Source organism: Amblyomma mixtum, chromosome 7 (genome assembly GCF_055824585.1).
Source record: "Amblyomma mixtum isolate Tamu chromosome 7, ASM5582458v1, whole genome shotgun sequence".
Taxonomy (NCBI): Eukaryota; Metazoa; Arthropoda; class Arachnida; order Ixodida; family Ixodidae; genus Amblyomma; species Amblyomma mixtum.
Window position 1 is genome coordinate 85,045,786 of NC_143018.1, and position 25,794 is coordinate 85,071,579.

Genomic DNA, 25,794 nt, shown 5'->3' on the forward strand with positions numbered 1-25,794 from the left:
CAACCTTGTAGTCAGACAGGCTGTCTGCAAGTGACCCACTCAACGATCACACAACATTGCAGCTTAATGGAACACAGGACGCAAAAACCTTGAAGCAAAAGTGACACTTGAGAGGTTTATAACATGTTTACGTTAACAAATGACAGTTTCGATCCGTTTTCTGAGCAAAGGCCATGGGACACAGCTGGAATTGCTACGGCCTCAAGCGTACGTGGAGGCAAAGGTGTCCTGGCAGGGCGCTCTTCTGTGCAAAGCCTTCGCAGCAATCGCTGAACTGAAAGGGGTGCCCTCCGATTTTCGTCCACTGAAGGTTCTTGAAGTGAGAGTGAAACGTTGCTATCTCCTCACAAAACTTGTTGACATGACCAGCTGCGACTGTTACACGCAGCTAGTAAGCCTGCACAAAAGAAACATCAGGTAAGTTCCTTCACAGGCAGGGTGCATTCCTCAACATATTGGCAAAAGCTCGCTCATATCTGAAGGAGCGCTAGAGAATGACAAAGACACTTTTGATGGGGTAGGCACTGTGAGTCAAAAGTCAAAGTCCTAACACAATCTTTCCATGGAGTGGAGACTTCCTGTTCTTAAGATAGCATGGATGAGCAAAGGCAGGTCACAAAGAAGCTAACAGCACAAAAAGATGGTTAGAATTATTTATAATCAAATCAAAAGTGCTCAATATTATGAGCCACCACATGGCTTAACAACCATGCAGGAGGATGCTTTAATTAGCAGAAATTTCACAGGCTCCGAGTAGCTTATAACGTGCAATGCAGCCTTACACCGAAAGCTTGACACTTATTTCTGCAGCACGTCGCAACAAACATATAGGAACAAAGATGAATCTAAGCTCTTTCGGGTTTGAACTTTGTAATTTCCTAGTGCTACTGTGACAACTGCAAACACCAAAAAGACTAAATGAAAAGCACACATACGAAAGGCAGGGACTGATCAAAAATTTAGGCAGTGGTTAAACTCTGCCAAACCAAGTTTCACATAGCAGAATCAGAGCGCACAGCTATGGATTATATAACCCATACCCTGACATCACAACTGTAAATTGAATCACGTGACACCATGCGATTGCCAGGTGGCTTCTTACCACCCTGCACCAACAACTTAAAAGGTCAACATCAAGTGGTGCGGCACCAAGGTGAACCACACATGGTAACACAGACGTGCAACCCTTACCTCAAGGTCGTTTCAAGGTAATTCAGAGGCTCACAGCAAAAGGCGTCGTTTGCCAAAGTTCAAGGTGAAAGGTCGACCACACATGGTTAGACACATGTACATAGCAACACTAGACATGACTTATCTCAGGGTCATTCGGATGCTCAGGGCAAAATGCGTCCCAGCTATAGTAGTGTAGCTTTCGCTGCAAAATCTTTATGACGCAGCTGTCCAATAAGACAGTCGTTTCATTGTTATCACAATTTTGCATTTCAGATAATTTTCTCTTCGTTCAACAGCCGCGTTTCGATGGAGGCGAAATGCAAGAGGCGCCCGTGTGCTGTGCGATGTCAGTGCACGTTAAAGATCCCTAGGTGGTCGAACTTATTCCGGAGACGACCACTACGGCACCTCTTTCTCTCTCTCTTCTTTCACTCCCACTTTCCTCCCTTCCCTTGCGACGCAGTTCAGGTGTCCGCCGAGATATGTGAGACAAATACTGCGCCATTTCCTTTCCTCAGAAAACAATTTACCAATTTTTTCTCTTCCTTCAAAACACTCAGTAAATGCGATGACTCCTGTTTACGCAGTTCTCCACCCTTTGTTGAATCACTTGGTATGCATCACAAAAGAGTGTTCAATTTTCAAAGTCATGTTTTCGTTCCCAGCCATTAAGATGAACCACTTATTAGGTCACATAGAAGCATCCACCATAGAGGCTTGGGCAGCCCTAAAACCCAAAAGTGCGCATGATTTAAAAACTGTGCCAAAATATAATAGGTATGTTCACTAACATGATCATGCACAGGAATAAGTAGTACAAAAGAGAAGAGCAAGTTCATATACAAGAACGAATTTTACCTACTCCTGCAACAAAGGTAATAGGCAAGTTTATTAAACACCTCCCACGAACATAATGTGAAAATGTGTCAGCAGGTGTTGTACACGAGTCATATATTGAGGAAAGAACGAACAGCAAACATTAACAAAGTAACAAACAAAGAATGCTTCATATGTGTCAGAGGACATGAAGCTGAGCAGACACTTAGAAGTACATAGCAAAGACTTAGATTGAATTTATTTTGCACTGCTTAAACGTGAGCAGGTTCCATCATTTCAAGAAAGGGGTTACCTTTTCAGTTATGAGGTACCAACAAAAAAAATCCTGTGCAGTGGCCACATTTCCTGTATGAACTATATGCAGTGAAAAAACAAAGAGAAATTTTTTAGCAAACTGATAGCATCTTAAACCAAACCAAGACAATTAATGAAAGCAGCATGGGCAGTCTGTCTCACTTTTGAAAGCAAATATCTTCAGCAAAAAACAGTTGAACAGAATGCTGTTAGAAAAAATTCTCAACCAAAACAGAACATTAATACACAGCTAGCACATCAGCCCATGGCCAGTGAATTTCCCAACTGCTGCTGTTCCCAGTTCACGTGTAGAAAGCAGTCACTGACCCCTAAAATCTGACAGATAACTCTAAAAATAATCGGTCCCTTAGGCAAAGAATTTATCGCCAAACTGGCAACTCTACAATGCACAATGGCTGCCTGTAACTGCACTCCATAACGCTGGAAGAACGCCCCATTTACTTAAACAAAATATTTTTAAAACATACTATGCTCACAGTTCTTGAGCTGTAGCCTGCATGTGAATGTGGCTGAACAAGACAGGCTACTACAGGGTTCCATTCTTGTGGAATTTCAAATGACATCTTAGTTTTGTCTTCTGTGTGAAGGCCATGGGGCAGAGGGGGCACTGATGCGGCTTCTCACCCGTGTGAATGCGAACATGGTCCATCAGGTTAGAACTCTTTGTGAAGCTCTTGCCGCAGTGATTGCATTGGTGCGGCTTCTCGCCCGTATGGATGCGCATGTGATCAACAAGGTTCCCCGAGTATGTGAACACCTTGTTGCACTGGCTGCACTGGTAAGGACGCTCTCCGGTGTGGCTTCTCCGGTGTCTCCTGAAGTTGGAGGGATCCACTGTGGCATAGCTGCACTCGGGGCACAGGAACCACTTCCTGCCTTTTAGCAATTTTTGTTGTGAAGGCGAGATGCAGCTACTGTTAGTTGAGGCCGAACCTGCACAATGAAAATGAACGTTTTTTTTAGATATAAAGTGTATGCCTCAATGCATTGATAACACCTGGCCCAAATACTGAGGTAAGTAAATGAATGGTAAACATTTTCTAGTTCAAGCTCGGCACATGTAGCATATTCGTGAAAGACATGAGAGCGCAAAACGGGGACACGGACGAGGAAGTTAACAGGACGAGCGCTGCTCTCATGTCTTTCACGAATATGCACCAACAAGCACAGCTTCAAGTACTTCTTAGACATGTAGCATATATCAGTGAGCCTCAGATTAAGACAACCTTGGTTCCATTCAGTAATGTGTTGTTTCTAAGGTCGCATACATTTTTTTGTTACCAATACAGCGAACAATGTCCACTATCAGAGCAATTCTATTAGAGTGTAAGATCACAAGGAAGGCACCAAGAGCGTGTAAAAGTTGGAAAAAACGAAAATGATCATCCAGTCACAGCAGCTTATCATTAGGATGGCCATTACAGGAAGTTTGCTTTGAAGTCAATTTCTTCACATCAAGAAACTGGGAAAGGGAAAATGAATTCCCCTTCCATTTTAAGGCAGGACTGCACGAATAAGACAGGGCAGAAAACAGAAGCAAAATGGCACCAGAGGCACAAATTCCAGTTGTTTATTCGTATTTGTGCAGTCCTGCCTTCAACTGCAATGAACCAACTAGCCCGCAAGAACGTTCTACTACTGAATTCCCCTACTTGTACCTCCATGTGCAATTAAGACTGCAAATGACTTTCATGCTGAACAGAGCTTTGCTTTTTAGTATTTCCAGTGAACACTGTAAAAAGTAAAGATACAGATGGAAAGAGAGACTATTAGCCTACCAAAGCCAACATCATCTATGACAGCGTTGCACATACTGCTGCACCTTTTTCTTTGTAGTCATAACATAAAGTAATGAAACACAATGCTTGCTGTTTCTATTAACAATTCACACTGGTGGGTCTCACCCAGAAATATGTCTTCTTAACCATAGTTGCAATCACGCTCTCGACATCCCTTACAGATACAGTGGAAATAATACTTAGGAAGTAGTGATGCAAAACTATCGATAGTACTATTGATACTAACCATAGTTGGGTCACTATTGAACTATCGATGGTAAAAAAACTATCGATAGTACTATCGCTAGCACTATCGATCGATATTTAGTACTTTTGATAGTAGTATCAATAGTACTATCGATAGCTGTATCGATACTACTTGTTATATATGGTACTATTGATTCTATAAAATCAACCATGCATACACACCGCATCCTAAACTTGGTTTCCCGAGTGTGTGGAATAGAGGTGGTGATATGAGTAACTGACAGAAGTCGCCCATTTTCGCGGCCTACGTGTCAACGAACCCTACAAACGTTCCCTACGTAAAGTTGCTGGATAAAATGTTAGCGTGCGAATGCCCTGGTTGCAAAGCATGTGTGCGAAAGCATTTCTGCAGTGGCTACGCCAGCAAGATGACGTCTGCAGTGCACGATAGTGTCGTGTAAGCCGGCACAACTTGTGCTCTTTGTTCTTACATTAGATGCAGTTCCAGGTATTTTTCCGAACTGTCCTAGTGCACGTTAAAGAACCACAGCTGGTTGAAATTTACCCGCAGACCTCCACTATGGCATCGCTCATAGCTTGAGTCACTTTGGGATGTTAAGCCTCATGAGACCGCTAAACCAATCAGGTATCGCAAATGTTTTGCTTATATCGCTGGCCGACAAATGCATAATATCAACATTGTTACTATCAATAGCCTTACCACTATCGATAGTCTTGCCATCGATAGCGGTACTATTGCTAGTCATACTATCGATAGTAGACTATCGATAATACTATCGATAGTCTATTGATAGTATTTTATTACTATAGATAGAAACTATCGACAGTCAATTTTCCGATAGTTTTGCATCACTATTAGGAAGGCACATTACAGCATGCAAATAATTTTGCTACACACCTGATTTAAAAAATATCACTAAGGACAAGGCGTCAATAGTCATATTGTATTGTTTGTTTTTTCATTTTCTGCTTATATTGCAAGATTGGGAAGGTAGTAAACTAACTTTTAAAATGTGACCTAATACAACCAATAAGAGAGCCACTCTGGTGGCTGAGTGGTTAAGGTGCTTCTGAAAGACGTGGGTTTGGTCCTGGCTATGGAGGTCACATTTCGATGTAGGTCGCATTTCGACGTTTATTAGTTCATGGGCCTCTTGCCCATAAATTTGTTGCCCATGGGCTAGAGGCCCATGAACTAATAAACATGTTCAATTCACGTTAAAGAGCCCCAAGTAGTCAAAACTGTCCAGAAATCTCCACTACGGCATCCCTCATAGCCTAGGTTGATTCAAAACTTTAAGCCTTGTAAAACCAAAACCAAACAACCAATAAGAAAGCTATGTCAAATTCACTAAACATATTAAAATCCACACAAAAGATTCCAAAAGCCTTCTATTTCTATGACAGTCAAGAATAAAATCAGCTGGCAGGCACCAAGTGCTGCAACTGTAAGATTTAGCTTTAAAGGTGCATTAAAGAGGATTCTCAGTTCGCCTTTTTTTTTACCACGGGAACTCGACCTACACACTCCGAGCATTTTAGAAATTTTGAATTATTATCCTGTGTGGCTGATTTACTTTTTCTTTACCTTTTTTTGAACTCGCTTCCAAAAGTAGGAGGAGTCAACCAACGCATAGAATGCCTTTCAGACATTCGCAAGCCAGCTTCGCTTTTGCTTTTTAAATTTTCGTGAATAAATAGTTTCAGTCGCAGACATTATAGCTGCAAATTAGGCCCACGGAAATAAAAGTAGGCATAGACTCCTTGCTTTACATATCACTCCGCCGATGCCAGAGTGGCAAGCCTGCCACGTCACTGGCTGAAAGAAACTCCACGTGTTGGCTGACTCCTCATACTTTAGGAGGTGAGTTAAAAAAAAAAGAGGGGGGGCCGGGAAGTTTAATTCGATTTAGTAGGGAAATTGGCCGCACAAGACAATTCAGGGTTCCTAAGAATGCTTGGAGCGTGTAGGTCAAGTTCCTGTGGTAAATGAACGAGCCAACAATCAACTTTAGTGCACTGTTAAGCTTGCATAACAAAGCTGCTGACTGAGTGTTACTCAGAACGTAGTACAATACAAAACAGAGCAGTAACTCTCATTAAGACAACAACAATAAAATGTGTTAGCAAAACTGCAGCGTCAGTTTAACTTGTAATACAGAAGCACCGAACGCATTTAAAAAATGTGACCAATGCTTATGTTCTCATGGCATGATGCCGAGAAGAAGGTCAGGAATGGTTTGGAAAGATAACTGCTGCATTAACTTTGCAGTGCCTGGAATAAAGGCAATACAAAATCTTGGGACAAGAATTAACATTCCCACTTACACCACACTAGCATAATAAAACTGCACCAGGCCACATTTTTTAGGTTAATTCATGAATACAACAGCAAAACAGAACTGCACTTCATATTATGTGTGCCACAAGAGAAAGCAAGCACTAGGTACCAGAAAATACACAGGCGAGGCACTTGCCATGCATTACCTGTTCTTAATTCTAGAACGGGTTTAAAAACTATTTTCACACTTTAAGAAAAAAAAATCCACTTACCCCACACTACACATATTATAAACCAGAAAAAACGTTATTGCACAGCAAACATGCACGCTCAAGGTCCGTGTACTTCCTTCCGACCATTTTTACCAATTTATTTAATGAGCCAGAAACCAAAATCGTTTGAACTCATTCACGCCAAAATTTTATGACACTTACTCATGCACAAATACAGCACTATGCCCAACAGAACAACATGGGTTGTGTCTGAATGCCGCTTTGGGTCTCTCTTCAAAGAAACATCGAAAACAACAACCTTGCAGCCAGACACTGCCTGCAAGTGAACCACTCAACAACCACACAACATCGCAGCTTAATAGAACACTGGCCGCAAAAACCTTGAAGCAAAAGTAACACTTGAGTGGTTCAAAAAATGTGCGCGTTAATAAAGGACAGTTTCAATCTGTCTTCTGAGCAAAAGCCATGGGACACAGCTGGAATTGCTACGGCCTCAAGCGTACGTGGAGGCAAAGGTGTCCTGGCAGGGCGCTCTTCTGTGCAATGCCTTCGCAGCAGTCGCTGAACTGAAAGGGGTGCCCTCCGGTTTTCGTCCACTGAAGGTTCTTGAAGTGAGAGTGAAATGTTGCTATCTCCTCACAAAACTTGTTGACATTACCAGCTGCGACTGTTACACGCAGCTAGTAAGCCTGCACAAAAGAAACATCAGGTAAGTTTCTTCATAGGCAGGGTACATTCCTCAACATATTGGCAAAAGCTCGCCCATATCTGAAGGAGCGCTAGAGAATGACAAAGACGCTTCTGATGAGGTAGGCACTGTGAGTCAAAAGTCAAAGTCCTAACACAATATTTCCATGGAGTGAAGACTTCCTGTTCTTAAGATAGCATGAATGAGCAAAGGCAGGTCACAAAGAAGCTAACAGCACAAAAAGATGTTTAGAATTATTTATAATCGAATCAAAAGCGATCAATATTATGAGCCACCGCATGGTTTAACAATAGTGCAGGAGGATACTTTAATTAGCAGAAAGTTCACACGCTCCAAGTAGCTTAGAATGTACAACGCAGCGTTACACTGAAAACTTACCGCTTGTATTTGTGCAGCAAGTCCCAACAAATGCATAGGAACAAAGATGAATCTAAGCTCTTTCAAGTCTGAACTCACAATTTTCAAGTGCAACTGTAACAAGTGCAACAAGAACAAAACAAAAAAGATGAAATGGAAAGTACATTTATGAAAGGCAGGAACAGAACAAAGATTGTCATGATGCAGCTGTCTTATAATGCACGTTTCATTGGTAAAACAATTTTGCATTAGATAATTTTCTCCTCCTTCAAAACACTCAGCAAATGAAGCTCAATTCTTCACCTTTATTGAATAACCTGGTACGCATCATTAAAAGGTGACCAATTTTCAAAGTCGTGTTTTCGTTCCCAGCAAGATGAGGAACTTATTAGCAGCATACACAGAAGCATCCGCACTATACAAAGTTGACAGAATCTTGAACAGCCTTAAACCCAGCAGTGTGCATGATTTACCAGCTGTGCCACGTGTATTATGCGTTACACCATCCACCACCCTTCAGCAAAAGGGTAAAATACGAACATGTGAAACACACCTCATGCTTTATGAGATTTTCCCCTATATACACAGCAGTGACCATGGCTTCTGGCAGTGGAAAATAAAACTTGCATGACACAACCACAGTAATATTTATAAAGAATAGGAGAAGATGATTTTGTAATCTGGCATGAGGTTGAGTTTCATAAGGAAGAAACCGAAAAGCGATTCTAATATTCATAAATTCTGTTGTGGAGAATGAATGTATAATCTGACCCACCCTTGTTGTTGCTCTTTCAACAGGGTGCATGTTTTGGTTGGATAGTTGGTTCAGAAGCATAACACAGTGTACAGTGCAACCGGAGATGCACAGTGGACAAAGAGCCCGACACAACACACAGTGCTATGTATCATGTCATCTACTCTGTCCTCTGTTACTCTTTCCTTCGTCCTTCATGTCTAATTACAAAAGACATCAAGCACGAGCAGAACTACTATGAAAATGACCAGAACAGACAAAATATGTATCACACAGGCTTTTAGATAAGGCCACACAATCCATGCCCAGTCCTCTAGTTACATTACCAAATTTTGCTCTCACTGCTTTTAACTTTATTAGTTAAACCCTATTAACATCACTAGTTGACACATTACTACCAGGCAGTATCTAGTTCAGTCTCTGCACCAAAGATACCTATGTTAGCACTTCAGACCTAGCAAGTGTTTCATGATGTCCTTAAAAAAACATCTTGTGCTTTCAGGTCTGGCATGTGGGAGGCTGAATTTAAAGAGCTGCTCAATGAATGTATCACAGCATTGTAAAAACAGCTGCTTCCACAATAACTTCTGACATCTGAAGGTACTTGTGAACAACAAAAGTACAAATTCATCAAAGATCTAGGTACAAAGTTAGACAAAGTATCACAGAACATACATGAACTGTCATGACTGCACTGGTGTTTCCCAACACAGATTGCCTCCCTGCTGCTAACACTAGCACCAACATACACCTTTCGCACACCTAAAAATATTTGTTATGCACATCATTTTCAATTCAGGGGGAGCCTGAATGTTGACATGAGCATGAACTGTTGTATCAGCAGCAGCATCCATCTTTACCCACCAGGAAACCAAACACTGATCTCCCGCCTTTCAATCTCCTCCTGTGAGACAACCCTAACCGGCTCAGTCTCGAGCGATCAACAACTGCTGATCAAGTGGGCATGCCAGATCACGTCATCCACGGGGGTGCAGGACTGAGGACTCCACCCATCATGGATGGCTATAACACTAAATCAATGGTTTTACCACCACCACACCATCACCACAAGGCTCCCTGTCGCAAAAGTGGGCATCAGTGATCCCAGTGATGCATATTGGGCAAATACCATAAGCAGCACAAAAAGGGCAGGCTAAGCACAACCTCTATATCATAGAATGCAGCTCCACCAGGTTATGTAATGAATCAGTTCAGCCTACGGTCTCAGTTCCACAATCCTTAGTCTCCCGACAGCACCTGTTAACCTAACCTGATTGTTACGCACCATGCAACCTTTCTCGAGCATACGTAAGCCGCCCCTTCATGGTAATGTGAAGCTTCTGCTGCAGGGATGCGTCAAGGTGCAAGCTGAATGTTGCGAAGACGGTAAACTGTTAACTGACAGCAGAGCAACTACTCCTCTGAATGCCAAGATGTGAAAACTTGCGAACAAAATCAGCAGGAATATTTGTAATCTATCAAAACATTGCCCAAAATGCACAATAACAATGGTATACATTTGCAGCAGCTATCTCTGAGTTTGTGAGGGCATATCACAGTTCAAAGGCTGATGAACTCTTGAACGTGCAGCACTGCAGTAAGGACAGCATGTAAGTTACAGTGTCATGACCATGAGTAATCCACAGAACAGTGCAGCAACACAGACTTGCATTTCACTGGAAATGTCAAAAGGCAGGCTTAAAACCTAAAAAGCAAACAAACAAAGTACCTCCAACATTCTTCCCTCCCACATTGCTCCCTTTCCTTTCTAAAAATTTTTTCACACTCCTTTCGCACAACTGCAGAAGAGAATGCAAGAAGCCTAGGCATAGTACAATTGCACATTTCCTCAGCAAAAAAAGGAAATAATGACTAGTTTTTTTCTGAATAGTTCTGATACCAGTATTTCTGCCAGTACAAGTGATGCACAATTATGCTATAAGTGATGCTAGTACCATTGGTACTGGTGTACAGAGTACCGGAGACTGCTTTCAGTTAAAGGTCACCTCTTCTACTTGTGAGCACAGGATGCAAGATGCTGGCTAAACCCAAATTCATTTTGCAGCATAACAAAAAGATGCTACACTAAGTGTTCCACTAGTGTAAGATTGCATATGACTTAAATTAGACTTGTTTGTGAAGGCCGTGGGACACTGGTGGCATTGGTGTGGCCTCTCGCCTGTGTGGATGCGGATGTGAGATGAGGGGTCAGAGCGCAGCGGTGAACGAAGCTCTAGCTGCAGTCAGTGATTGCAGTGGTATGGTTTACCGCCCGTATGCACCCAGAGGTGGGCCACAAGATTGCTCCTGGTGCATGAAGCTTTTGCTCCAGTGGATGCACTCATAAGGACACTGATGTGCGTCCTCTGGCATCTCTTGAAGTGGGTGTAAGAAGCTGTGGCATAGCTGCAGTCAGGGCACGAGAAACACCGCCTCCCAGCCTGCAATTCTTGCTAAGACGATATGCTGGAGCTGCTCTCAGCTGCTACTGAACCTGCACAGTTAAAAAAAAAAAAACATATACCTCTCAAGATAAGAGTGCGCTTCAGTGCACGGACAACAGCTGACCCCCATCTCCAGAAGAGGCAATGAATGCTAAGGACGCTGTAACTCAGGACGGGCATATGTCGTGTCAAAACCAATAAGCGTAGCATTACTTAAGACAACACAGTACCAAAATAAATGTTCTCTTTCAAAGTTGGTGTGCATTTACTGACACAACAGCAGTACACAGCATGCCATTGAATAAACACCACAACTAGGTCCAGCGCAAAAGACGAACACAAAGAAAGGAAACGACACACACGGAGCGCTCGTCTTTTGCGCTGAACCAAGTTTCAACTATGTCCAACCAACTAGCCCAGCACGAAGTTTTGTTAAACACCACAACTTTATTAAGATGCAAACTAAAATAAAGATGAAATGTGAGACCTCAATGATATACTATAGTCTTTATGCACAGAATTATTGAAGACTGGCTGTCGATTGTAACTAGGTAGGAGTGCAGGAATATTGAAACTTCCTCATACTAATCTAGTACGTATTCAGCATGAAAAACAATTTTAAGATAAAGATAAATAGCCAATGTTGTTGCCCTTATTTCTTTTTCTAAACTGTGTATGGTCTTTTCAACTACAAAAAGCTAAATCGACTCAGAACCACACAAGAAAAATGTGATAAGCAAAGAAATGTATAGTACTTGATTAGATAGCATAACAGTAAGCAACCTTTAATATGGTCACTCATATTGTGAAACAAAATTAAATCCAAGAACTGACACGACTGGCACCAAAAATAGTAGAACAGGTACTCTATGTACTTCGAGGGTTCAGGAAAAATGCAGAAAGATGAGATTAAAGCCGTTACTCCTCCTCGAAAGTGCTCCCCCCCTCCCCAAAATGGCCGAAAGTGGAAACGTTTTAACATTTCTGACAGTATCTTTTAGGGCGGTAAAGCCTTACAAGGAGGCTCCAATAGGCAAAATGCGACAAACCCTTCCTCTATTGAGTGCACAGTTCTGGCATGTCAGATGAATAAAGGAGACGTAAGAGAGGGGAATGTGCTTTTGTGTCAGAATGGCGAGACTGCTTCAACTAAGAAATGACCAGCAATGCCGCAGCAGCTGCCGTCCGAAAGCAACGTGCAGCTGGTTTGGATGACTGGTGAATGCACAGCCATAGCTGTTGCCCCCACTGGGTGGCCATGAAGCTCACAAACTGAAATTACAATAAAAAAGAGTTGAGCTAGTTGGTACCTACTGCTGGGAAAGAAACAGTGCTGAGACGAGGGACAAAGAAAGAAGAAGACAGCAGGACCGACGCTGACTATGAACTGAAAGCTTATTAGAAACAGCACGCAAAATATTGTAACGAAGACAGGGCTGGCACAGCTCACAGTCTGAGCTTGGGAGCAGAGATTGTTGAACTCTGGATGTAATGGTCACTCTCTAGGGTCTCACCGAGATGCATGGGCGTCCGGAGGGGGGGGCAAGGGGGGGCGGCTGCACCCCCCTGGAAAATCACTCTCTCGAACCGTGAGTGATGGCCGCACGCCAGGGGCCGTGGTGGGCTCAGCCAAAAGGGTAAAAGCAGCTCCGCTTCCACGCTTTGGGTCACATCTGCGAAATGCCGCGTCCGGGCACGCGTCTTTATGCCGTTTTCAAACCACGCCATCGTTAGCTCTGTTGAAGGCCGACCTGTTGCAGACATACAGCGGCACCGGCGAGCATGTGTTTCAAGCCGTCTTGAAATGGGTGCCTGTTTCTTTGATCTCTAGACAGATAGCGACACGGAGGCAGACAGTGCACAGTGCATCTTGTTTTCGCCTTCGTTATGCCGGCCACCGATGAATTCTTCAGGAGGGAAAGACAAATCAGCCGTGTCCACCCCCGCTTTGTCGGGCTGCTCATGGGCAAGCGGGCGATCAGTTGGCGCCGCCGCCGCTCGCTGTGCCTCCGATCCACGGGAGAGCGCAGTGCGGTAGAAGCGCCGCTATCAGAATCTTCGGCAAAGGAGATTAGCATCTTTTGTTCACGGCGACGCAGTCTCCAGAGGCGCCCCCACACCAGCGTCCCTTGCGTCTTCTCCGAAAACCAGCGCCTTTGGTCAACGCAGCCCGATGGCGCCTGCCTGGCTCGCCTGTCACCTCTGGCTGGGCCTCAAATGACAACAGCGCCCGTGTACTGTGCGAGGTCAGTGCCCGGTAAAGAGACCCAGGTGGTCGACATTATCCGGAGCTCTGTACTACTCCGTTCCTCATAACCTGAGTCGTTTTGGGGCTCTGAACCCCATAAAAACACACAAAATAAATTTTCCCACGGGAGTGGCTAGTGTCCCTTCCCCTTGGAAGTCGCACGGAAGTAAGCCCTTGCACGTGTGCGCGCCTCTGTATTTGTGCTTCGGTGTTTTTAGTGGCCGTTTGTCAACGAAGCTGAGAACAACCAAGACAGTGGACGAGAAAACTACGAGCGGCGAGCAGTGTGCGTGCGGTTGCTCGACTGTGCGGATGCGCGAGCAAGATGGAGCGAGGTGTATGAAGCTGCGAGCGTGCATTTATCTTGTAAATAAGTTTTCGTTGTATGTATAGACATCTTTTGTTTTCAACGTGCGCGTTCAAACGTTTTTCCAATCAATGTGTGTGACGAGTGTGCACCGAGAGCGTGTAATGAAGCACAGAAATGAATTTATCACCTGTGTAATCACGCAATTCGCCCAGAAAAATCCGTGGAGTCTACAGTTGCTGTTCAAGGAAGACTGACTGAGTGACTGTGGTTGCGTGTTTGTGACCATATTGTGCTGTGTGCTGGTCATCAATCCGGGTGAGTCGAGAACCCGTATGCAGCAATACTGAGCACTCTTCTCCACGAAGTGATAGTATATTTTTGGATTTTTTATTAATTTTAATTGTTTCTTCGTTGATAAACTGCAATGTATCTCTCCTAGCCACACTTTAATTTGCTGTTTGTAATTTTTATTTCATGTGTGTATTTCACTTATTTTTTATTTATATATAAATAAATAAATTCATACCGCAAATAGTGCCTTTTTGCTACGAACATGCCCCCCCCCCCCCCCCCCCCTCCGGCGCCAACAACCAATGGGGCCCCCCCCTGCAAAAAATTCTGCGGACGCCCTTGCCGAGATGTTAATAGCTTTCATCATAAAAGATAGATCAGGAGTGGTGTCTCTGCAAACGCTGTTGCCGATCCTGGTAGGTATTGTAAAGTCCTTAGCTAGCCTGAGGTCTTCCCTCTCCACTGCTTTCAACAGGGAGGTGCCTTTTCTGGTGTCCTTTGTATACCCTCATGCCGTATGGGGGACATTCAGGTTGCCCAATACATACTACAATCTGGTTTTTGTTTGCTATTTGAGCACATTCCTGGAGTACGTTTACAAACTGTTCTTGTTGCGCATGAGGTGGGCTATATAGTTTCAATATAAAGGTGCTGTGTTTCCCCCGTTTCTGTGGGAGGCCTTCCAGCAATATGCGGTTAATACTGGTAACTTAGGTGGAGTGGGCCACAGAGGCTATGGATTTTGATACATACACAGTGATGCGTGGTGAATCTGGATAAAAATTCTGTAATTGCCTCCTAGCATGGCAAATTGCATTCCTATTTCTTGAAGGCAGATGACAATGGGTGGAGTAGGGGAGGTCTGAATGAAGAGTTGTAACGAGGGTCCTTTATAAAACGAGCGACAGTTCCAATGCCATATTTCCAATTGATTTGGGATGTCTCGAAAGGTATTAGTTGTTGCTGCCATCGAGGCTGCTTTCTGCGTCACTAACATCTTTTATGTCATTGATGCACCGTATACCTTGGCTCTTGGGTTGTTTTTATCGTCCCCTCTCTTGCATGGGCCGTGCTCCAGGACGCGGGCACTCCATTGGAGCTCGGCTACAGCCTGCCCTAGCTCTGTACTGGTCTACATGTGAGCTTGCATTTGGGTGACGAACTGCTGTTGTTGGGTGATGAGCATTTGAACTGCAGCTAGTAAGCTTGCAGGACAAGGGGGTTCTGTCGGGGATGCCACTACTTGCGCATTGGGTCTTACTTCTGTATTTTGAGTACCTGGTGTTTGTTGTTGTGCTAACTGCGCGGGTTGTTGTCGTTGTGCATCTAGGCGCTGAAGGCACCGATTTAGGTTATTAACTTGTTCTCTATGGTGTGTGTTTTCCTTTTCTAATTGTGAACATTTAGAGCAGGTGTTTGAGGGGTGAGAGACGCTTAAAGCTGGCCAGCTCACCTGATCATTGATGTTGGGTGGTGTCTTTTTTGTTGGTTCCTTGTGGTTCTTCTTTCCAGTAGACGTTGACGGGATGGTCCACCCTGGATCTCAAGTGGGAACGTGATCTCGACCAGATGCGCAATGAGGTTTCTTGATCCAAACTGAACCACCTGAATCGTAGGTTGGGAGGATTAATTGTCGGCTCTGCTGAGATGTAGAGATGATTTGGTCTGTCCTGGTGGCTTCGGCTGGTTTCCTTGCAAGTTCCCCATTTTATTGGGGAGGAAGGGATTCTTTTGGCAGAGCCAAGTGTCGGGCTTAAGGCGTCTTTGGCACTCCCGGGACCCCGTGTTGTGGGCCTCTCCGCAGGCTACGCAGCGTGGGGAGCAGGTATGGAGTTCGTCTGGATCCCTCGTGCCACAGTTGCAGCAGATCTGGATGTCTGGCGTTGGGCACACCTCTGACTGGAGTTAAATGCTTTGGCATACCTAGCAGACTTGTCGGGTGGGTTTGTAGGGGTAGCATGCTGTTTCTCCCCGGCAGTAATAGACCCAACGGGGAGGTGTTGATGAGCTGAACGTGATGACTGCTGTCGTTGATTTACCGAGCATGCGGGTTTGCAAGATTTAAACTCCTTGGGTTCGAACCCTGAGATGGGCCATGCGTTCGTCCGCCGGGGTGTTGGGTCCCAGTCTGTGTATGACTCCTCTCAATACTCCATCTGTGGCCGCCACGTATGTATTGACGAGGTACTTTACGCCTTAGAGCGTAATCTCGGTGATTTTTCTTAGTATTTTGGCTACCTCCTGGTGAGGGGTGCTAAATACGATGATGTTAGAGCCCGGCCGTACATGAACCAGGAATTTAGAATCTTCTACTTGATTTTCACAGGCTTGAGAAAAAGCTCGGGATACTTGGTGGTTGGTACAAATCTTGACCAGGAGGCCTTTCTTCAGCTGTATTATGATTTTTAAGTTGCTCTTCGGAAGAGGCGGAAGCTTTCGTTGTTTTATAGGCACTGGGCTCAGCTTTTGCTTGATAAGCGAAGTCAATTCTAGGGTGTTGGTAAGCACGAGATGGGTATCTGCAACCACGACTTGCTGACCTTTAGCGAGGCGATGTTTCGTGCGTTTGTAGAGGTTTAGCATCTAGTTGGAGTAAGGGTCCCCCGGCGGTGTCCCTAAAGCCCGTTGATATTGAAAGTAGCGACACTCTCCTCCACTCCCACGCTTTCCTCAATTCTCGCCCACCAGGTGTGTGCGCTGTGCACGGCACACTTTGAACGCCATCACACGCTCGCCGGCCCAATGTCTTCACCTGTGCACATGAACGCGCCGAAGTTCATGCTTTTTTTCATGGTCTGTTATTAAACACAATCACCAGAAAGTGATGCGACATGCTTGACTTTACCATGAGCCACATTTATCAACTTCTCGTTTGAGCAATGACAGTGCTAAACATGAGTGCTTGCGGCATGAACAATCAAAGCCTCCTCCATTCTCTCCAATATGGCACAGTTTTTATTAGGACAAAATTAACGTTAAATTTATATATTCTTCGATAGTTTTCGGCACAATGACGCTCCAATAAAAGCAGATTTCACTTAGTGCTGCATTTTCCAGAAAATGTTGTTTACGACGGTGTTCTTTTGCAAACGAGCAAAGCAAAGACTTCGTAATTTAGCTAAAGATTTTTCATGAGAGAAGTCTCAGAAGCGCGATAGTGGCTGCGAAAATGCTGGGACATTTTATTTAATACGCGGTATGCATTTTTTTTCCAAGTTTAAGACTGATACACTTAAGCTTGGCTCCTCGGAATCATGCACATGCAGTGGCTTTATTGCCTGGTCAATACAAATTTCACGGCTGCTTGAAAAAGAACAATTTTATTTTCTAGTTTTTTTCGTTTATTTTATTGATTACTGCAGAAGCATGCCTGGCCAGGGTTGGCTTAAAATTTCTGGATGATTGCTGGTGCCAAGGGATGATGAGATTAAGTGGCACAAAGATGATGCTCTCTTGATGACTCATGTAGAATAGTTCCTCGAAGGAATTTAATGAGTGCTTCTAATGCTCATGCTGAACCAATATTCAGCACTGTAAAGCACGATTGGAAATGATGTATTTATCGTGTGATAGAATCAACTTCACGGAAACAATTCGTACTATTTTATATACTACGGAGTTGAAGACTATGATGTTAGTTTGAAAACACCATTCACTATTGTATATGATGATAACAATTTCACCAATGACAAGTCAAAACTCATCCCAAAAAACATTTTTTCTGTGACTCGCTCCTCATGTGGCGTCATTGATCTCGAAATCGCGGTAGAGTTGCGCAGTCGCAACGGTCAAATGAGCACCTTAATTTCTGCAAAGATTAACAACTCCTATCATCCCTAGACAGATGACGGTATAACGTCGTTACAGCTACTAGCGCACAGAGCTCTTGGGCACACGAGAGATAGACTGCCGTATACGCTACAAAAATGAACATTTTCTATTCTGTGCCACATTAGAAGCACGCGATTACTAGCAAAAAATTGATGTCTACGATGCATTCGTTTTTCATGGAAACCCACACCGAGATCCAGAAATTAAAGCCAGTATTATAGGCCCATTACGTACGCCGACAATCACGAATAGAACACACAGAACAATGCCATCGAATGGAAAGAACAGCATGTGAAAAGGTACAAAATGACTAGCGAATCAAGCAAGATTATCAGCTTCCTGGTGATCTCGAAAAGTTTAAAGTAGCCACACTGCACTTTAGATACAAAGAAATGTCCAGTACTTAGCAGAGGACAGTGTGCTTTGTCGGAATGATAAATAGAAAGATACAGAAAGAGGGGAAAGGCAGGGATGTTAACCAGAAAGGATTCTGGTTGGCTACCCTGCACAGGGGAAGGGAATGAAGGGATTAAAGAAGTCTCAGTTATGGCCGATATTTTGGATTCACTTTTTTCTGTGGCTAATGCCACTTTTTCTTCGAAAAATCACGAACAGTACGAAGCCATTTACACGCCGGCTTGCACACTGCAATGCGCTGCAAACGGGTATAACGGAGCACTAAAGGTAGAGTTCGAATTTTCAGCGCGCAACTCAAGGGAGCTCGACTTGCAGCAGAGGCAGATGGCTTGCGCATGGCGGCAAAGAAAAACGAAAACACAACCAAAACGATTCTTCCGTGCGTTTCCAGGGCGACTGCCGGAGTGGGCCAATCAGCGTTCAGAAAAGCCCCGCAAAGACACACGGGTGAGGAGGATGTGCGAGGGTTCGCGGCACGGCGGCGAAGTTCACAGCAATGCGCTACTTCCAATATCAAAGGGCTTTAGGTGTCCCCAGCGTTGGCCCCTCCTCTTCTGAGTGTTGCTTGGTAAGTCCGGGTGGAATGTCCTGGACTTCCATTTTGGCTGAGTCTTGACTGCTTCCGGCAGAAGCAGGCACCGAGCCCAGCCTGCTGGGGCCTGGCTGGGAAGCGATGCAGTTATCGATATGCTGCGTTGACATGACGCGCGGCCTCGCCCCGTTCGCCGCCGGAGCGGCGTTAGGCTTAGCGCATTGGCACCGCCTTGGATGTCTTCAAAGGCAACTTGTGCAAAAATAAGCAACACTAACGGTCAACGAAGTTCTCGAAGAGGTGAAGGGGTGATCAGCCAGGCCTGAAGTGAAGATTTCAGGAGCATGGATGAGGTAATTCGGCAAAAAAAAAAAAAGTTGACGGAGCCCATATGGAGCGCATCCGCTCCGTCCGGCTCCTCCTGTGGTCGGAGAAATAGATGGATATATGCTCGCCTTGCTGCACCAATGCCTAGTTCTCAAAGACGAGGTCTATGCAAGTATTTTGAGAGGTTGTCAAAGCCATGGGAGACTAGATGAACGGGATATTCTCCCGCATTAGAAATTCCTGTTTTTCTTTATATCTACATTAAAGTCCCCACCTACCCTGCCACCCTGGCAGGTGGCAGTTGACGGTTGATCGCGAGAGTTCGCTTACCGTTGTCAGCGCTAACGCATGCAGCCCACATCTATCATCACCCACATACCTATAAACGCGATTCAGGAGTCCACTGACATGGGGGGGCCAGTTATGCGCACTTCCTTTCCTTAAAATGATTGGAGTGTAAAACGTCAACACCAATGAACCCATGAACGCCGACGGCCTATGGATTCAGCGCCGCGTTTCTGGCACAACGTTGTCAAAGCATGTAACCCACATCTGTCACTACCGCCACATAGATAAAGCACGATTGAGGTGTCACTTGTTCGAAAAGGGCAGTTATATGCGCCTTCCCTCAGCTTTCCAAGTTCCCGCGCTCCCGCTCCATTGGTTCGATTCTCAGCTTAAAACGCGACTAAGGTAGTCCACTGACGGGGTATCTTTTTCAGCCAGCGTCCATTCCGGCGGACGCGGTTGTTGCGACGCGCGTCTTTACTCTCTCTTTTACTCTTTCCTCTTATCTTTCAACTCTTTTCTATCTGCACGTGGCAGCGGTGGTGGCTCGGCTTGAGCCAGTTGGCAGGCCCGTGCACTTTTCCTTTTCATCCTTCTCTCAGTCGCAACCAACCAACCAACCAACCAACCAACCAACCAACCAACTGACGGCAGCGCGGCGACGGCGACGTCGCGAAATGCAGAAACGGGACCAAAGAGCTGCGCTCTAAAAATATGCGCAACCTGTGCTAAGCGAGTTGCCCGCTGCATGAAAGAATCCAGATTCAACCGAACAAATTTTAGCCGCCTGTTGAGTGACAATGCTTGCATGTATTCGAGGCCAGACAGCTGTTCAGTAGGTGATATGCTGCAGTCCTTTCATTAGCTGGCATCATTGCGGCTGGATGTCCTTCAACACAGCTATGACCATGACTGAATAGGAAGTAAACTGTGCTGGCTGCAGCTTGATCCTTCGGGTAGCGGCGACCAGTTCGCCCAGTCGATGGCGCATTCGGCGCGCAGTTTCTATAGCTTCCAAACTGTTCACAACAGTGAACTCTAGAGCTCTGTAAGCATATGATGTGCTAATTTTAGGAGCACCGAAACTTCTGCACTTCTGCTGTGCACTAGCTGCCACGTCTGAACTACACAAAAGCGCGATTCTTAAGAAAAAGAAACCATGCCACTTGACTTGTTCTGCGCCGGTTTCTGGCGCCCCAAAGGTCATCGCAGTAAGTTGTTTTTGCGTAAAAATGAAGCTGTCCGAGTAATAACAGTAAATACGCTTATTTAGCTTACAAAAGTGGGTAATGTGAACAAAAACAATCGACAAGAACCCACCTCGTCGCTAATCACATCGAAGATTCGCGTGGGCCATGGAGAAAGAAAAAACCTGGCGCGAGCAGAACAAATTGGCTTGGCTTGGTTTATATCGGCTAGCTTGCCTTCCAGTAAACTACGGGAGTGCAATGCAGCGCACGTGGCAGCATGTCGGACTGCACGAGACTCACGAGAAGCTTGCGCTTACCGGGTGCCACCCAGTGGATAAAGCTCCTATTAAAGCGATAGCCCCGTGTCGCAGAAAAGCCGATCTGTCCTCGCTTCGGCGAGCGCGGCTTCGGCCGCTTATCTGTTTTTTGAGCAGCGTCCGCTCCGGCGGAAGCAGTTGTTGCTGCGACGCGCGTCTTTTCTTTCCTTTTTCTCTTTCCTCTGATCTTTTAACTCTCCTCTATCTGCACGTGGCAACGGTGGTGGCTCGGCTGGAGCCAGTAGGCAGGCCCGTGCAATTTCCTTTTCATCCTTCTCTCAGTCACAACAACAACAGAAAAGCCGGTGTCGTCGTCGGCAGCATTTGCCGTAAGCGAAAAATCCCAGAAGCATTCATAAATAAAACCAAGTAGGAAATTGGTTGCGTTGGGGAATCGCACCATGCAGGGCCTCCTGGAGTGCGAGACAAGCACGCTAACCACTCCGTGAACAAAGGCGCGTCTAGTTAATACGGTGTTGTCTTAGAAGGGTGCTTAAAGGGCAACTCCTGCGATTTTTCAGCCATTTTAAGTTAATGGCTGTTTTGTGTTCCTAAGAACCACCTGTAATGGGTACGATACAAGGTTTTCAAAAGCAACCGTAAAATAATTTTTAAACAGCAAAAAACGCAAAACTCGAAACCGAAACCGCAAAACCGAAACCGGGGAGGTGCCTGCGTGCGGTATTGACTGTGACGTCACGAGCGGGTTCGCCGCGCTGTGAAGTCCCCGAAGACATCACAACTACCGTGAGCCGCGCTGTCGACATGACTGAAAGCGCGGAGGACAGCTTTTCCGAGACCAGCGAGTCTTTAGAAGACGACTCATTCGACGATTTTGGACTGGACGAGTCGCCTTTTAGGTATGATCCACCGCCGCGCGAGCCAGCCGAGTCACACCGCAGGCCGCGTCTCCTGCAGCACGAAGACGGTCTGAACTTGGAGAAATGATTACTTGAGTCATTTCTCGTGCATGCATTTGTGACAGAGTCGTCAGAACAAAAGTTAATGAAATGCTCCCGCCGACAGCTGTTCGTGTGGCCAGTGCCGGCCGACCGAGCCTGATGAAAGAATCTGCTGCCGGAACGTTGCCGCGGTGCCCAACGTCCTTACAGGGGCATGCATCACCAACAGTCCTCTCTGCGAAGCTCTATCTCGGTGGCGAGCTTTTGGAAGTGAGTTACTTTTAGCTACTTGACTAAAGTAACTAAAAATGACTCACGTAACTAATGACTCAAGTAACTAAAAAATGCACTTTGTGGAGAAAAACGTGTATGCTAAAGCAGTTTCTGCTTGGAAAAAATTAGCTCCAGAATGACACTACAGGTGAATTACAAATGCAACTAGGAATCAAAACATTCAATGATGTGCTATTTGTACTAAATCACAGAACTTTTCAGAAAGTGACTGCATTTAGGCGCCATTTATCGTATGCTGTGCTATGTCAGTGCACGTTAAAGAACCCCAGGTGGTCGAAATTTCCAGAGCCCTTCGCTACGGCGTTCCTCATAGCCCGAGTGACTTTGGGACGTTAAACCCCATAAAACAAACTTCGATTCAAAACAGTCCTTATCATTCCAGCGGAGAGAGAACACAAATGGCGAACATTTTCTAGGTATGGAAACTGCTAAAAAATTGGAAACAAAATTTTTAAAATCCAGATCTATGAAATTGTCACCCTAGGCATCTTCAAATCATTTTGAAGACAGATGTGATGTAAGGGCGCATGGGCTCTAACCAGTCAGTGGTTAGGGCACTCGACTATTGAGCCTGGCAACCCAAGGTTTGATCCTGGCTGTGGAGGCTACACAGGCATGGAAGGTGCCTGTGTAGCAATGTCAGTGCATGATAAAAAAACCCAGAGTGGTCAAAGTTATCCACAGCCCTCCACACAGCGTCCCTCATAGCCAGTCGCTTTTTGACGTTAAATCCCATGAACCAAATAAAACTGAATTCTGAGAAAAAAAAATGACATCAGTTATAGGGCCAAAATCTACCACCAAAACATTGGAGGTCACAGTGCCAAGCTTACGATTTTGTGAAATATATTTGCTCTTTCAGTTGTATACAAAGCGTTCTATCTGCTCAATTAATTAGCCTTAAATGAAACAATCTAAGCTACGCAGACTATGCTCCAAGCTTTGTGAATTTGCAGTGCACCTAATTGTGTACCAGGGGACTAAAAATGTTAGGCTACATGAGGCAGCAAACCAAAAAACTAATAGTGTGCACACAAATGCTCACAAAAATCAAAAGTATCTTTTTCCATAAAAGTGGATAACACGAGGTGTGGAATGTAACCTTTGGGTATGCCAGGTCTATGCAGACAAGCACACTTTTGGTCATCACTGTACACACAAAAACAGTCTCAAGCTCACAAAAGGTATAAGGGAATCAACTTGCCTCAGCTTTCTTTGCGTGCCTTTCCTGGAGCTGCTTCTGCCTGCAGGACGCATGCTGCAGCCATTTTTTTACCATTTCTTCTATCTCGGCCAGTGTTGTTGAGAACATCTTGTTCGATCGAACAGCATCTATGCAGAACGATAGGACACATTCAGTATGAAAGCACACATGGAAAAAAGAGCCATGAATGGTCGATATTGTAATAAGTCTGGTTGGTAGATCATAATCGGGGAATGCAGCATGAGGAAACACGGATGGGAACAAAATTGGAATGGGCTGGCACGTACTTTTTCATTGCCATTGTGAAAATTGTTTTCCAAATGCATCAGCATGCAATTAGATTTTGATATTACTTAAGCAATACTAGTTGGACTTCCATAAATTTTTGCTAAAAGTTGTATAATGCATGCTAAAGTACTTCTATGCAGAAAGTCCAGGCAACTATTTGTAAAAATAACAAGAACAGGGTGCCTGGTTATGAGAAATGCTCATAAATTTGTAACAGAAAGTAAAGCTCCACATTCTAGAGAAAGCGTTACACAGCGTTACTGAATTCAGTCTGAAGTGATGCAGTGTCAGAACCATCAGTTATTAAGCAGTAGATGACACAATCAGCAGCAAAAAACAAGCAGAAACAACACTAAATGAACTGCTAATACAGGTCAGAAAAAGTTAACATGCTAAAGCACATCCTTGAGGCATGCCTGAAAGGATTAGAACACCATAAGAGTTGGTTGCATTAACAGTCAAATGATGTGCAGTTAGAAAGTCAGCAACCCTGTAGAAAACCAAATAGTCATTGTTGAGGTGCCTTAGTCTTATTGTAGAAACCTGGAGTTTAACATAGAAACATGCCTTGGAGACGTCTAAAATCAAAGCTCTTTCCAGACCCAGAAGCTATAAATGTATGTTAATCATTACCGAACATTATAAATTGTGCTTCATGAAAGCATTTGCGGAACCAAAGTTGGGACGTGTGAGAAAACAGATTTAACTCAAGTGAGTTAATTACGCCAGTGAAACGTGATTGCTTGAATTTTTATGCGTTATGTTAAGACGAAAGATGTGGCAGTAGTTGGCAATTAGCCTGTCTTTAATGAAGAACTAGAATATATTTGGTGAAAGCTATTTGCTTTCCATAGGTCATGACTAATAACCTAAGAATGAAGCGCGAAAAACAGTTTCATACCAGCTTTTTGTCTTGATGGAGCAAATGCAGCTAGTGAGTGACAACATACAGACAGCCTCTTTTCTGAACATGCTCTCCAAAATACCTGAAAATGAACAGGAGAGAAGAATGGTCACACCCAGTTGCATTACAGGTTTACAATTTGCAACTCTCATTTTATATAATGTAACCCCGTACTGGGGCACACGAACAGTAGCAAGAATTTTCTCAGCACTACTTGCATTCACACACTGCAATAAAAAGATATTTTCAGCAAAAGTTATAGAAACCACAAGCTGAAAGACAAAAACAGTCAAGAACCAAATATCATGAAGTGAGCAACAACTGAAATAGGAGAAAATTACAAATAAGAAAGAACCCACAAAGGTTTTTTACAAGCACAAAGATGAAAAAGCAATGTCAGATCGCAAAAGGCAAATTTAAACAGAAGAGCTTGACTAAAAACAAAGCCCAGTTAGTTTTGAAGAGAAGAGCTGCAACGAAAGGGGACCTGTTAGCAAATTTTACACCAACACAAGATCTGCCAAAACTGTCTTCTTGAGCCGCCGGAGACTGGAAACTCTACCTTTGTAGTGAGGGTCATAGCATGCCAGGCGGCCGCCACAGGCATTCCCGCGCCACTACTGTACCATGCCTCCGCTTCAGGGACAAATCCAGTTAACTAAACGCCACGCATTTTTAAGCTATCTATGCACTCCACGAACTGATAAACCGACTGGTGAAATCGCCAGCACGAAAACTGCACAATGCCACAAACGAACACTAACACTTGTTTGAGCGAAAAGTGTGCAAAAACTCACCATTATTGCCGTTCTTCACGTAGTCCCCCAGTACACTGCACAATGCTGGCACAGGACGGTATACGACGCGTACAAGCTTGCCGCCACAACGAAGAAAATGTAAACACGCGAAAAAATAAAATGTGCAAACGAACGCTGAAAGGGACCAAGAAAACGTCGCTACGCGGCCGCCGCGGCTAATGATGATGCCCATGGCCGTTGGGCTGCCTAATATCAATACAGTTCTAGTTGCGGTTCTGGTTTGAAATTCGCGGCGTTTGTGGGTTTCAGTCTAGCTTGAGAAGTTTCTTCAAATAATCGTACTTCACATGCATTTGCTTGCATAAAATAAAATCAAAGCATGTAATTGCTGACTGCCTAAATAATTCATTCCTGAAAACCAGATTGCGAAAGCAAAAAAAAAAATTAAAATTTAAAGGCAACATAATTTTAATGTGTTTTCTGGTAAGCTGTTTGCACATTTCCAAATCTTCCACTGTGCTGAAAGAAAAACATGTATGAATGTCATCTGAATATCCACTAACTGATATCTGAATCCGATAGTC

At 44.4% G+C, this 25,794-nt stretch overlaps 1 protein-coding gene across 2 annotated transcripts in view; it reads right to left on the reverse strand.

The window, feature by feature from the left end:
- The window catches only part of LOC149336689 (uncharacterized), a 29,007-nt gene extending 3,592 nt beyond the window's left edge, over positions 1-25,415 (reverse strand). Inside the window, exons 1-5 of one of the 2 annotated variants that reach the window (XM_089553042.1) lie at positions 25,250-25,415; positions 24,450-24,534; positions 23,261-23,388; positions 7,349-11,159; positions 2,950-3,258 (exon numbers count right to left, since the gene is read on the reverse strand). In XM_089553042.1, coding sequence (XP_089409168.1) covers positions 2,950-3,049 — 100 coding nt within the window. In that variant the 5' untranslated portion in view covers positions 3,050-3,258; positions 7,349-11,159; positions 23,261-23,388; positions 24,450-24,534; positions 25,250-25,415. The remainder of the gene's footprint in view (positions 1-2,949; positions 3,259-7,348; positions 11,160-23,260; positions 23,389-24,449; positions 24,535-25,249) is intronic. The other variant, XM_089553043.1, reaches the window with a different exon arrangement.
- Positions 25,416-25,794: the final 379 nt, after the last annotated feature.